This window comes from Psammomys obesus, unplaced genomic scaffold (assembly GCF_907164565.1).
Source record: "Psammomys obesus unplaced genomic scaffold, mPsaObe1.curated_primary_1811, whole genome shotgun sequence".
NCBI lineage: Eukaryota > Metazoa > Chordata > Mammalia > Rodentia > Muridae > Psammomys > Psammomys obesus.
In genome coordinates, this window is record NW_026596234.1 from 13,509,427 (window position 1) to 13,520,934 (window position 11,508).

Here is an 11,508-nt window from a genome sequence, read left to right on the forward strand (position 1 = left end):
GTGTGTGTGTGTGTGTGTGTGTGTGTGTGTGTGTGTGTGTGTGTGTGTGACTAGATTTCTTGTAACCTAGATTTGGAGTCGATTTAGGTGAGGCTGACCTTGAACTCCTCCTGAGTTATCACCTCCCAAGCCCTGAGATTTACAGTGCGCGCGCTGCTGCGCTGGCTTTGTATTCACACGTTGAGTTACTTCATCTCCTGTGAGTCCTCTTCTTTTTCCTGTTTGATCCAGACCTTTGCGTGGTTCCCTTCTACCCCGGCTCCTTCCCTGCAGTCCAGAGCCCTTTGCTGAGACTGGTCAAGGGGACTGCTATTCTTTCCCTAACCCCCTCTCCTGGCCTGGCCCTCTTGAAGAAGCCAATCCGTGTTCTGCCTAAGTCCGTACTTGGGGTGGTGTTTGCTTCAGACCCCACCGCTCTCATACCGGTCAGCCTCCTTCTGGGATGCTTCTGCCCGCCATCTGCTGGCTGCTGATTCTCTCATCTGTGTCCTCAGGGCAGGACCTGTGTGCTGAGTTGGATCATGGCTGCCAACACCTGTGTGTCAACGCTCCGGGAACATTCTACTGCGCTTGCAACTCTGGCTACAAATTAGCACCAGATAACAAGAACTGCCTGGGTGAGCCCCCCCCCCCCCCCACTATTCCCGAACCTTCTTTGGCGTCCCAGCATCACAACAACGGTTTGGCAAGTTCTTGGGAGGTAAAAGCGTGCCCCGTTTACCTTCTAAGCCACAGAAGCAGGGCATACTAACCCCAGGCCACACAGATCTTTGGTGAACAAGAACTAGGAGCCTTGACCGTCTTCATTCTTACCTCTGCACTTCAGCCTGCCCTGTGGTGCCTTCTTTGTGCAAATATTTTTCTTTTTTCTTTTTTTCACTCTTCTGAAAGACTATGCTGCGTCATGTCTAGCTTAGATAAGTAACTGGGTTTTTCTTGTTGAGGCATCTATATCTCCATTCCTGTGACTGTGTTTCCTACCGCTCACGGAGTGTTAGTTATTCAAGACCTCGTGCTAGGAGCCGTCTATACATTCACAGAAACCAGCTCCACCATTTTAGTTTGAGGTCACATGATCCCAACAACTCAGGTGCCACCTGGGTCTTCTTGTGTTTAGAAATTTGCAGAGGCTGAGGGGGAGGGCTGGAGAAATGCCTCAGTGATTAAGAGCCCTTGCTATACTAGCATGAAGACTGGACTCTGGATCCCAGCACTCATGAGCCAGGCAGACATCTGGCAAATGCCTGCAACTCTGGTTCTGAGGTGGGCAGAGACAGGAAGATCCCTGGGGCTTGCTGGTTTCCAGCAGAGCCAAGGATATAGGAGCTCCAGGTCGAGGGAGAGATCCTGCCTCAAAGGGAGAGGTGGAGAGCGATGATGAAGACATCCAGCACTTTCTCTGGTCTGAGTGCATAAACAGTTGTGCATACCAGCATACTCACATAGACACATATACAAATAAATAAATAAACATTTAAAAGTCAAACTTAAAATGTCTTGGTGTGCACTCCCATTTGATTACTGTAGATATTAAGTCTTTTCCTAATATATATCTGGAAAATCCTTTATGGTAGCTATGGCTTGCTCTGGTCTTCTGTTCACTTTCCCTCCCTCTCTTTTCTTCCCCCTTTCCCTTCCTTATTTGTCTTTTCTGCTTTTCTTTTCTCTTCTCTCTTCTCCCTTCCCCTCCCCTTTTCTCTCCTCCCCTCCTCTCTTCTCCCTTGCTCTTTCCTCCCCTTTCTTTTCCTCCCCTCTTTTCCCCTCCCCTCCCTTCTTCCCCCCCTCTTCACTTTCTGTGTGTCTCATGCTGGCCTCAAATTCGTGATCCTCCTGCCTTAACCTTCAGAGTACTGAGATAACTGATACACCCATCATGCCTCACCTTGCTGCATTCTTTTCTCATGATCTTTCCTTCTTTTTTTCAGTCCCACATGGCCACCTTGTTACAGTGTTTGGGTGTACACGTGTGCACAGAGGCCATGCTTTCATATGTATGCATACATGTGTCCATTTTGTTAAAGGTAGAAAAGGGCAGGGATCTGATTAACATAAAAGTCAAACATACAAAGGAAAAAATTGCTTGTAGTTGCTATTAGATACGCCCTTGTTCCTGGAAACCCTCAGTTGTCCCGTTACAGGGGCTTTCCCATTGCCATCTCTAGCCACAGGGCTGCGCAACTTCATCCTATCTGTTACATTTCTTTTCCCCTCTCCACCGCGGCAGCCTCCTTTCCAGGATCCCCAGTTTCCCACAACTGACCTCAGTTCAGGTCTAGGCCATCCTCACATATCCAAACCTTCAAGATGCTCCATCCAGCAGCAGCAGGCCTCCCTCCCACCTCCTCAGGAGGAAGCAGTGACCAGCAACTGCTTTTCCCTGCCCTGCTCCCATGTTGCCAACAGGGAAAAGCTCACTCCGGTGAAGCTGTCCTTCCTCACACTTTCCTGCTGGTCTGTGAGCTTGTGTGTGTGTGTGGGCTCTCCTCCACATGCCCAGCTCAGCAGGGGGACTTTTGGCTCTGGCATGTGTCCAAGGCTTGAACTGGAAAAGTCACTTGACCCTGTAGAAAGAAGACTTAAACTTACAGATGTCTGGGTAGCACACCAGACTAATTAACTGTGACTGAAGGGGCAAGGAATGGTGTTAACATTTTTTAACAAATAAAATAAAATAAAATAAAATAAAATAATAAAATAAAACAAAATGGTGAATGCATGTGAATGCGAATACCTGTGGAGGCCAGAGGTCAGGGTCAAGCATCTTTCTCTACAGCTCCCCACCTTACTGTTATCTAGCAGTTTTAGTTATTATTGGTGTGCATGTGTGACCCGTGAGTGCAGGTGCGTGCCTGTCACATGTCTCATGTGGCGGTCAGGGGACAACTCCGTGGAATTGGTTCCCTTCCTCCGCCTTTAAATGGGTTTTGGGGATTGAACTCAGGCAACAGTGTCTTGCTACCTATGGCACCATCTCCTGGAATACTCTCACTGGATCCGGAGCTCACCAGCTGGCTGGTGTGGTTAGCTTGTCATCTTTGGAGATCTGCCCATCTCTGCCTATCTCAAGGCTAGGGCTAGGGCTAGGGCTACCGCCCTTGGCTTTTATAGGGATGCGGGGGATTCAAACTCAGGTCCTCATGCTTGTGGGGCAGACGCTTTAGAGACTGAGCATCCTCAGCCTGGGTTTTCTTAAAGAGCTCCTCAGGGGGCTGTGTGGCTAGGCTGTGAAACCCAGCCCCAAGCAAAGGCTGTCTTCATCCTCTTCCCAGCCATCGACCTCTGTGCTAAAGGAACCCATGGTTGCCAACACCTCTGTGTCAACTCTGTGGACTCTTATTTCTGTCGCTGTCGAGCTGGCTTTGCACTCCAGCAGGACCGGAGGAGCTGCAGGGGTAAGTAAGCCCCCGTTCCCCACTTCATCCCCACTCCTCCTGTAAGCGTTCTGGACTGAGGCCCCTGATGGCTATGCTCAGAACTGACACCTCGCCATTTCTTCCTTCCTTCAGCCATTGACTACTGCAGCTTTGGAAACCACAGCTGCCAGCATGAGTGTGTGAGCACCCTTGTGGGGCCTCAGTGCCGCTGCAGAGAGGGCCACGACCTGCTGCCTGACGGGAGAAGCTGCCGGGGTGAGGCGGTGTCTCTCACGTTTGTGGGAAGTAGTAAGGGATTCTGGCTGCTGGGGTCTAACCTGGGTCCTACTTGGTGTCTCCTTTAAGTCAGGGACTTCTGCAACGGTGTGGACCATGGCTGTGAGTTCCAGTGTGTGAGTGAGGGCCTTTCCTTCCGATGCCTGTGCCCTGAGGGGAGGCAACTTCGGGCAGATGGCAGAAGCTGTGACCGTGAGTTATAGGCAGAGGGTCTGCCCCTGGCCCATTGCCGGCAGTCGGAACCTCATCATGCCCCTGTTACAGTCTCAAAGACTTGGTGTGGATGTGCGTATGTTGGGAACATGCTTACGTCCAGCTTCTGTTCCAACCAGCTTTTGTTCTACTCTGTTGCAAGACTGATTTCAAAATCCGTATCTGATCGCATTCCTCCTTCACTCAAAATCCTTCTGTGGCTCACCAGTGTCTACAAAATAAAGATCAAGTGCCTCCCTCTTGAGGTTTTCCAGTGCTGGTCACAACCACATTAATGGGTAATGAAACCAAATTAGTGGGTTACAACCAGCATTTAAGGAAAAGAAGAGAAAATAGTTTCCCGAACTTAGGAAAGTAAGTATTGCTTCACGAATCGGAAGTTTAGTTACATGCAAGCATGTGAAACCCACCATGATATATTCTTCTTCTCATTTTTTTGTCACGGGCTGCGGTCACTTTTGAAACCATCACTTAAGCTCATTTCAGTCTGGCTTCAGCTGACTCTTATGCCCACCTCTTGCCACATTTGAACATTTTAGTCACACTGGCCTGTCCCTTTGTGAATGGGTCATGACCTTCCCAGCTCCCATTCCTTTGAACACGCTGCTGTCAACTTTCTAATATGCCCCTTCTCGCCTTGGCAAATTCACAGTCGTCCTTCAAGACTGTATTAGTCCATTCGCATTTCTATGTCATAGTGCTGTTGTGTGTTGCTATAAGGAAAATGCTCAGAGTTGAATGGTTTGTAAAGAACAGAGCGTATGCGGGCTCACAATCTGGAGATCCGAACACAGTCAATCTCAACATCTCAGGACTGGTGGTGGGCACCGGACAAGGGAGGGCCCCCTAAGAGTGAAGAGTGTGTGTGTGAGGGGTCAGATACAGGAGGTGGCCATCTTTTGTAACCATTCACTGGCAAGGTCATTAATCTAGTCTCTCGAGACCCACTCAGTTTTTTGATACAGGCATTAATTTCTTCCTAGGCTGGTGTTCCATGATTATCTCCCAGAAGGCCTGTTATGGTTTGGATATAAAGTGCTCCCTCTCAAGGCTCATGCATCAAGAGCTTGGTCTTTCATGCAAAAATTCATAGCCTGAGCTTCTGGGAAATGATTGGATCATTAATTATTAATTAATTAACCCAAGGATATATTAAACATGGGAGGAAATTTTTAGGCTTTGTAGAGGATGGGCCCCCGATTGAAGAAATGGGCCACTTGGGGGTGTCTTTTGAGACAGGGTTTTACATAGCCCAGGCTGGCCATCTGCTAGTTATGAAACTGATAATGACCTTGAGCTTCCTAATCCTACTGCCTCCAAGTGCTTCATTTTCTGTGGTTTAGGGCTCTAACTCAGGGCTTGGTACATGCTAGGCAACCACCCTACCAACTGAGCTACATTTCCAGCTCCTGAGGAGTGAGGTTTAGATTCCAGGCTGGCCTTGAGCTCAATAAGTACCAAAGGTTGGCTCACAGAAGTCCTCCTGTCTCAGTCTCCCAAGTGCTGAGATTACAGGCATGCACCACCACGTCCTGTTTGAAGACTGCCTTGCTTTGGCCCTTCCTGTATGTTTCTGTTTCCTTCTGTAATGAAGGATGTTGCTTTCCTCCACCATTCCCCTGCTGTCATGATGTCCAGCCCACCCCAGGCCAAAAGCAACAGAGCCAGACAGCCATGGACCAAAATCTCCAAAGTCCTGAGCTAAGACAGATCCTTCCACCATTAAGCTACTTATGCCAGGTGATGGAAAGACCATGAGACCCCCAGGTCTGTCATCTCTCAGCGCTGTCACACTGGGGACCAAGCTTCTAGCACATGGACTCTTGGGCACAAACCATATCTAAACCACAACAGTGTCTTACATGTTCACGGTGTCCGGTGAGGTCCTGCTTCCTGGCTTACATGGGATAGTTTTCTCTGTATTCTCCCTTGATGCATGGACAGAAGAAGCAGGCTCTCTAGAAACGCTTGTGAGGACATTAATTGCATTCACGAAGGCTTGACCCTCATGTCTGCATCTAATCCCAATTTCCTCCCAAAGATGATTTCACAAGGGGTAAAGGGTTCTGGTATATGCATTTTGAATCACACGGTTATTTCATCCAAATCAAAGACTAAATTGAACCTCACCAACTTCATTCAGCTTTCTTCAGCTGCAAGGGGGCTGGGGAGAATTTATTCCTGTCTTGGGCTTCCTCACCGCCCTCTCACATCGCACTTTCCTTAGCTGTGACAGATGGCCTGCCTGCCTTGCTGCATTCTGTCCTGAGCTCGTGGATCATTTTCTTTGTTGTTGAACCCCCTTCTGGTCCTCCTGAAGTCCCAGGTCAGAACAAAGGAGGCAGTGTTGTAGTGATCAGGTCCAGCAGCTTGCGGTTTAGATAATCCTGGCTTCCAATCTTGGCTCTGCTACTATTGTGTGTGTGTGTGTGTGTGTGTGTGTGTGTGTGTGTGTGTGTGATTTCTTTTTTTTTTTTACTTAAATTTTTTAATTTATTACAATTTATTCGCTTTGTATTCCAGCTGTAGCCCCCTCCCTTGTTCCCTCACAATCCCACCCTCCCTCCCTCTTCTCTTCCCATGCCCCTGCCCTAGTCCACTGATAGGGGAGGTCCTCCTCCCCTTCCATCTGACCTTAGTCTATCAGGTCTCATCAGGAATGGTTGCATTGTCTTCCTCTGTGGCCTGGTAAGGCTTCATCCCCTACCCCTCAGGGGGAGGCGATCAAGAGTCAGCCACTGAGTTCATGTCAGAGACAGTCTCTGTTCCCATTACTAGGGAACCCACTTGGAGACTGAGCTGCTACGGGCTACATCTGTGCAGGGGTTCTAGATTGTCTCCATGAATGGTCCTTGGTTGGAGTATAAGTCTCAGAAAAGACCCCTGGGCCTAAAATTTTTGGTTCTGTTGCTCTCTTTGTGGAACTCCTGTTCCCTCCAGGTCTTTTTATCTCCCCCTTCTTTCATAACATTCCCTGCACTCTGTCCAAAGCTTGGCTATGAGCCTCAGCATCTGCTTCAGGCTCTGCCACTATTAACTGGAAGCAAATCACATTATCCTTCAGAACCTATTTTATAGAAAACAGAAACAACACTCAAGGAGAAAATGTATAAATCGAGTGTTTCAGTGTCGGACATGGGGTAAACATCAATAAATGGTGTTTTTGCCATTGTTGTTAATACTGACATGATGCTTAGAATTGTGACAGGTACACACTATGCCATCAGTGAATGCTAGCTAGCTATTGTGGTATTGTTGCTGTTGGTTGTTTAAAAAATGAACCGGGTGGTGGTGGCGCATGCCTTTGATCCCTGAGTTCCAGGACAGCCAAGGATACACAGAGAAACCTTGTCTTGGGGGGAAAAAAGGTTTTTAACAGAGCATTTGGTTGGTGCTAAGCACGTAACCATCAAAGCTATCTTAAACAAGAGGACGGTGATTATGATAATGGTGGCTGGGCACACACAACCGGGACACATAACTGGTGTGTGTCCTATAATCAATATAGGCGATGAACAACCGGATGGGTATGTGGCTCTCCTGGGCAAGGACCTGACCCCTACATCCAAGCCTTCTCCTTGGCAGGGTGCCGGGAGGGCCACGTGGATCTTGTTCTCCTGGTGGATGGCTCCAAGAGTGTGCGTCCGCAGAACTTCGAGCTGGTGAAGCGCTTCGTGAACCAGATCGTGGACTTTCTTGATGTGTCCCCAGAGGGCACACGTGTCGGCCTGGTGCAGTTCTCCAGCCGGGTGCGCACTGAGTTCCCTCTGGGCCGCTATGGCACCGCAGCTGAGGTGAAGCAGGCGGTTCTGGCCGTGGAGTACATGGAGCGCGGCACCATGACAGGGCTGGCCCTTCGGCACATGGTGGAGCACAGCTTCTCAGAGGCGCAGGGCGCGCGGCCTCGCGACCTCAATGTGCCTCGCGTGGGCCTGGTGTTCACTGATGGCCGCTCTCAGGATGACATTTCAGTGTGGGCAGCTCGCGCCAAGGAAGAAGGTCGGTTTGAGAAGGGATGGGCCGGTGTGGGGTTGGAGTGGAGGCGGGGAAGCAGTTTTCCGGAGAGCCTCGGAGCTCTCTTTTGAGTGCCTGGGCCCTATAGGCATCGTCATGTATGCTGTGGGCGTGGGCAAGGCCGTGGAGGAAGAGCTGCGTGAGATCGCATCAGAACCGTCGGAGCTGCACGTGTCCTACTCTCCGGACTTCAGCACCATGACGCACCTGCTGGAGAATCTCAAGGGCAGCATTTGCCCGGGTGAGCGCCTCTCTCCCTGGGGCTTCTGTGCTCTTTGTTACCTAGCCTCCAATAGATAACCTTGGTCCTCAGCACTTCAGCAGCTACGGCTGTCTTCACCGAGCTTGGTGTTTATTTAACGCCCGGACCAGAGCAGGTGTGCCCCTTTACCGTAGCTTGTCAAAAGCGCAGCCCCAGACAGTGGATCAGACCCTCAAGTGTGTACGACAGAGACAATGACTCTCTGGATCTGTCCCTCAAAGTAGCAGTGTCTGGAATAATTGGAGACAGCTTTATTATTTAAAATTTTTTTTATTGTATTTTATGTACATCGTTTGCCTGCATGTATGTCTGTGTAGCACGGTAGGTGCCTGGTGCCTGTGGAGGCCAGATCCCCTGGGACTGGAGCTACAAATGGTTGTGAACCACCATGTGGGTATTGGGCATTGAACCTGGGTCCTCTGGAAGAGTGGCCAGTGCTCTTAAACTGAGCCATCGCTCCAGCCCGAGAGGAAACTTAAAAAAAAAAAAAAAAAGCCAAATTTAGCATTCATAAGTGGAACCAAATATAGCTCTCCCAACTAGTTGGGATTCAACGTTATGGACCTGGTGAGTGACGAGACAGGGTTTTAACACGGTGGCTTGTGCTTTCTGGGGGACATAGGCCAAAAAGGCCATTGCTGTAACACATCTGGTCTTGGGGGGAGGATCCAGATGTGTGTGTGTGTGTGTACAGCTGGACCTTATAGGGGACAGAGTTCCTTGGGGGCGGGGCTTGATTTTGTCCACTGGGTCTTTAGATTCTAGCACAGGCCTACAGTGTGCCAGGCACTGCCCATGGAGGTGGGCCAGCAGGGCTGTGCAGAGCAGAGGCTCTGTAGTTGAATATGCTTCCTGCCCTACCCCCAACTCTAACAATTAACCCTTCCTGTCCTGACTCTTTCATCTACAATGGACTTTGGATAACTCTCTTAACACCCCGCACCTCCTACCGTACCCTCTTCTGTGAGAGGAAGGATGCTGAAGTTACCGCCAGCTTTAGCTTTCTGAGGCAAGTTGGGGCTCTCTGGTTAAGGCTCTCCACTGGCCAACTATACAAGCTCAGGCAGATCCTCTTCCTTCTGTGACCCTCGGTTTCTACCATTCGAAAGTCAGAAGTGATCATTTTGGGAGTGTTAATGAGACCATCAGAAATATGACACAAGCAGTTTGCCGAGGAGGAGAGTTTGACTCATAATAGCAACTTTATGTGAAGGCCCAGTGCTAAGAATTGTGCTATTACCCATGATATTAAAAACGGGAGCTGGTGAGATGGCACAGCACGTAAAAGCAGTTGCCAAGCAAGCCTGGCGACCTGAGTTTGGTCCTGGTGTACATTCACAAAAAGCCTGATGTGATGGCTCACATCTGTCCGTACCCAGCGTCCCTACAGGAGAAGCAGCTGGAAGCTTGCAGGCCAAGCTAGCTTGGGCGTACATAGACAAAAGCACAGAGAGACCCTGCCTCAAAAAGATGGAAGGAGAGAGCTGACTCCCAAAGGCTGCTACCTGATTTCCACATGAGTGCTGTGGTATGCACTCACACACGTGTCACACACACATATAATTAAAAAAATAAAGTGGCCTGGATTTAGAGTAATGGCTGTCTCTGGTAAGATTCACCATTATTTTATGTACTGTTAAGAAAACATAGGCAACAATGTTTAACTGTATTCCACTTTCAGATGTTGAAATGTGTATGGAGATAAACTTGGATCTATCTATCTATCTATCTATCTATCTATCTATCTATCTATCTAGGGTTTCCCTGTGTAGCCTTGGCTGTCCTAGAACCAGATTGGCCTCAGACTCACAGAGATCCTCCTGCCTCTGCTTCCTCAGTGCTGGAATTAAAGACACACACCTGGCTTGTGCCTTGGTGGCACAAGGCACCACACCTGGCTTGGATCCATAATTTAAACATTACTTTCATAGGAATCAATGGAATCACATATTGCTGGGCTTTGTCTGGACTCAGTAGGTCTGGGATGGGGCCTGATACTTTGCCTTTATGACATATTCCTAGGTTGTTCTAGCAGGACTTGTCCATGGAGCACAGCTTGAGGAATGCTGGTCTACTTGAAATGCCCCACACGGGTTGAGCTGTGCTTGGCAGCTTCTAGGCAGTGTGGCAGTATGGCATTCAGTTGATACATGTGTATAACGAATCATAACTGATTGCAAAACAAAAACAAAATAAAAACTGAGTTCTTCAGCTGCGCCAGACACATTTCAAGTGCTGACTAGCTCCAGATGGCTTGTGGCTAGCGAATCGTGCAGGACAGATACAGAACAATTCTGCGGTTTGTTACGTCTTCATTTGGAGAATGCTCATGACTTTGGACTCTTTCTAACGACCGTGAAACCCTTGGACTTCGGTATCAACATAGTTTAGGAGCTTATTAAAAATGCGTCCTCATTTTGAACCAGAATCCGCCTGCTAGCACACTCTGGAGTCATCCCAGCGAGCATCGGGGTTTGAGAATTTCTCCTAATCCTCACAACCACCAATGGGCAGCTTCTTTCATTACACCCATTCTACGGATGCGGGAATTAAGACTTAAAGGGGCTGAGTTTTTCCCAGGACTGTGCTCCGTGGCTGGGTCTCAGGCCAGGTCTAAAATCCAAAGCCTGTACATACTAACTACCTATTCGGTGGAGGTGTATCAGTAGGTCAAGGGCACACCCGATGGGCTTCCTTTGGCTTCTCTTTCCCTTCAATCTTGGTGCTCTGTTTGCAGAGGAGGGCATCAGTGCCGGGACGGAGCTTCGGAGCCCCTGTGAATGCGAAAGCCTCGTGGAGTTCCAGGGCCGCACGCTGGGGGCGCTGGATAGCCTGACGCAGAACCATATCCTTTGGTGCTGGAGACGCAGGCTGAGGGGCAGGTGAAGGGGTCTCTGAGCGCCAATCTTCCTTAACTGCTCACTGGTCCAGCTGACAGAGCGCCTGGAAGAGCTGGAGAACCAGCTGGCTGACCGGAAGTGAAGGTGGCCGGCTCTCCGAGCACCCGCGCGAGACAGAGCCCGAGCCCCGGAGCCGGGACCGTCCGGGAGGGGGCGCTGGCGGGCCCCAAGCGCTGCCTTCGAGCTGGCCTCGCCTGGACCACAAGCCAGATTTAGGGGGTGAGGGGATGGGGAGGTGCTGGTGGGGAAGGAGTGCTACACTCGCGCGCCCGCCTCTTTGTTGGATTTCTTTTTTGTTTTTTGTTTTTGTTTTTTTTTTTTTAAAAAAAAAAAAAAAAAAAAAAAGCCTGCACCGGTTTCCACGGGTCGGTTTGTGGCTGTTGCTGTGCTGCCAGGGGGAGGGGAGTTCAGACGGACTGTGCTTGCAGGCGCCCGGGCGGCGTCCTCTTGGAGAAAGGCGCATTGTGCA

At 49.6% G+C, this 11,508-nt stretch overlaps 1 protein-coding gene across 1 annotated transcript in view; it reads left to right on the forward strand.

Annotated features, from left to right (window-relative positions):
* The window catches only part of Matn4 (matrilin 4), a 15,620-nt gene extending 4,320 nt beyond the window's left edge, over positions 1–11,300 (forward strand). Inside the window, exons 4-11 of the mRNA XM_055596214.1 lie at positions 495–617; positions 3,270–3,392; positions 3,507–3,629; positions 3,720–3,842; positions 7,449–7,862; positions 7,966–8,118; positions 10,877–10,983; positions 11,062–11,300. Coding sequence (XP_055452189.1) covers positions 495–617; positions 3,270–3,392; positions 3,507–3,629; positions 3,720–3,842; positions 7,449–7,862; positions 7,966–8,118; positions 10,877–10,983; positions 11,062–11,121 — 1,226 coding nt within the window. The 3' untranslated portion in view covers positions 11,122–11,300. The remainder of the gene's footprint in view (positions 1–494; positions 618–3,269; positions 3,393–3,506; positions 3,630–3,719; positions 3,843–7,448; positions 7,863–7,965; positions 8,119–10,876; positions 10,984–11,061) is intronic.
* Positions 11,301–11,508: the final 208 nt, after the last annotated feature.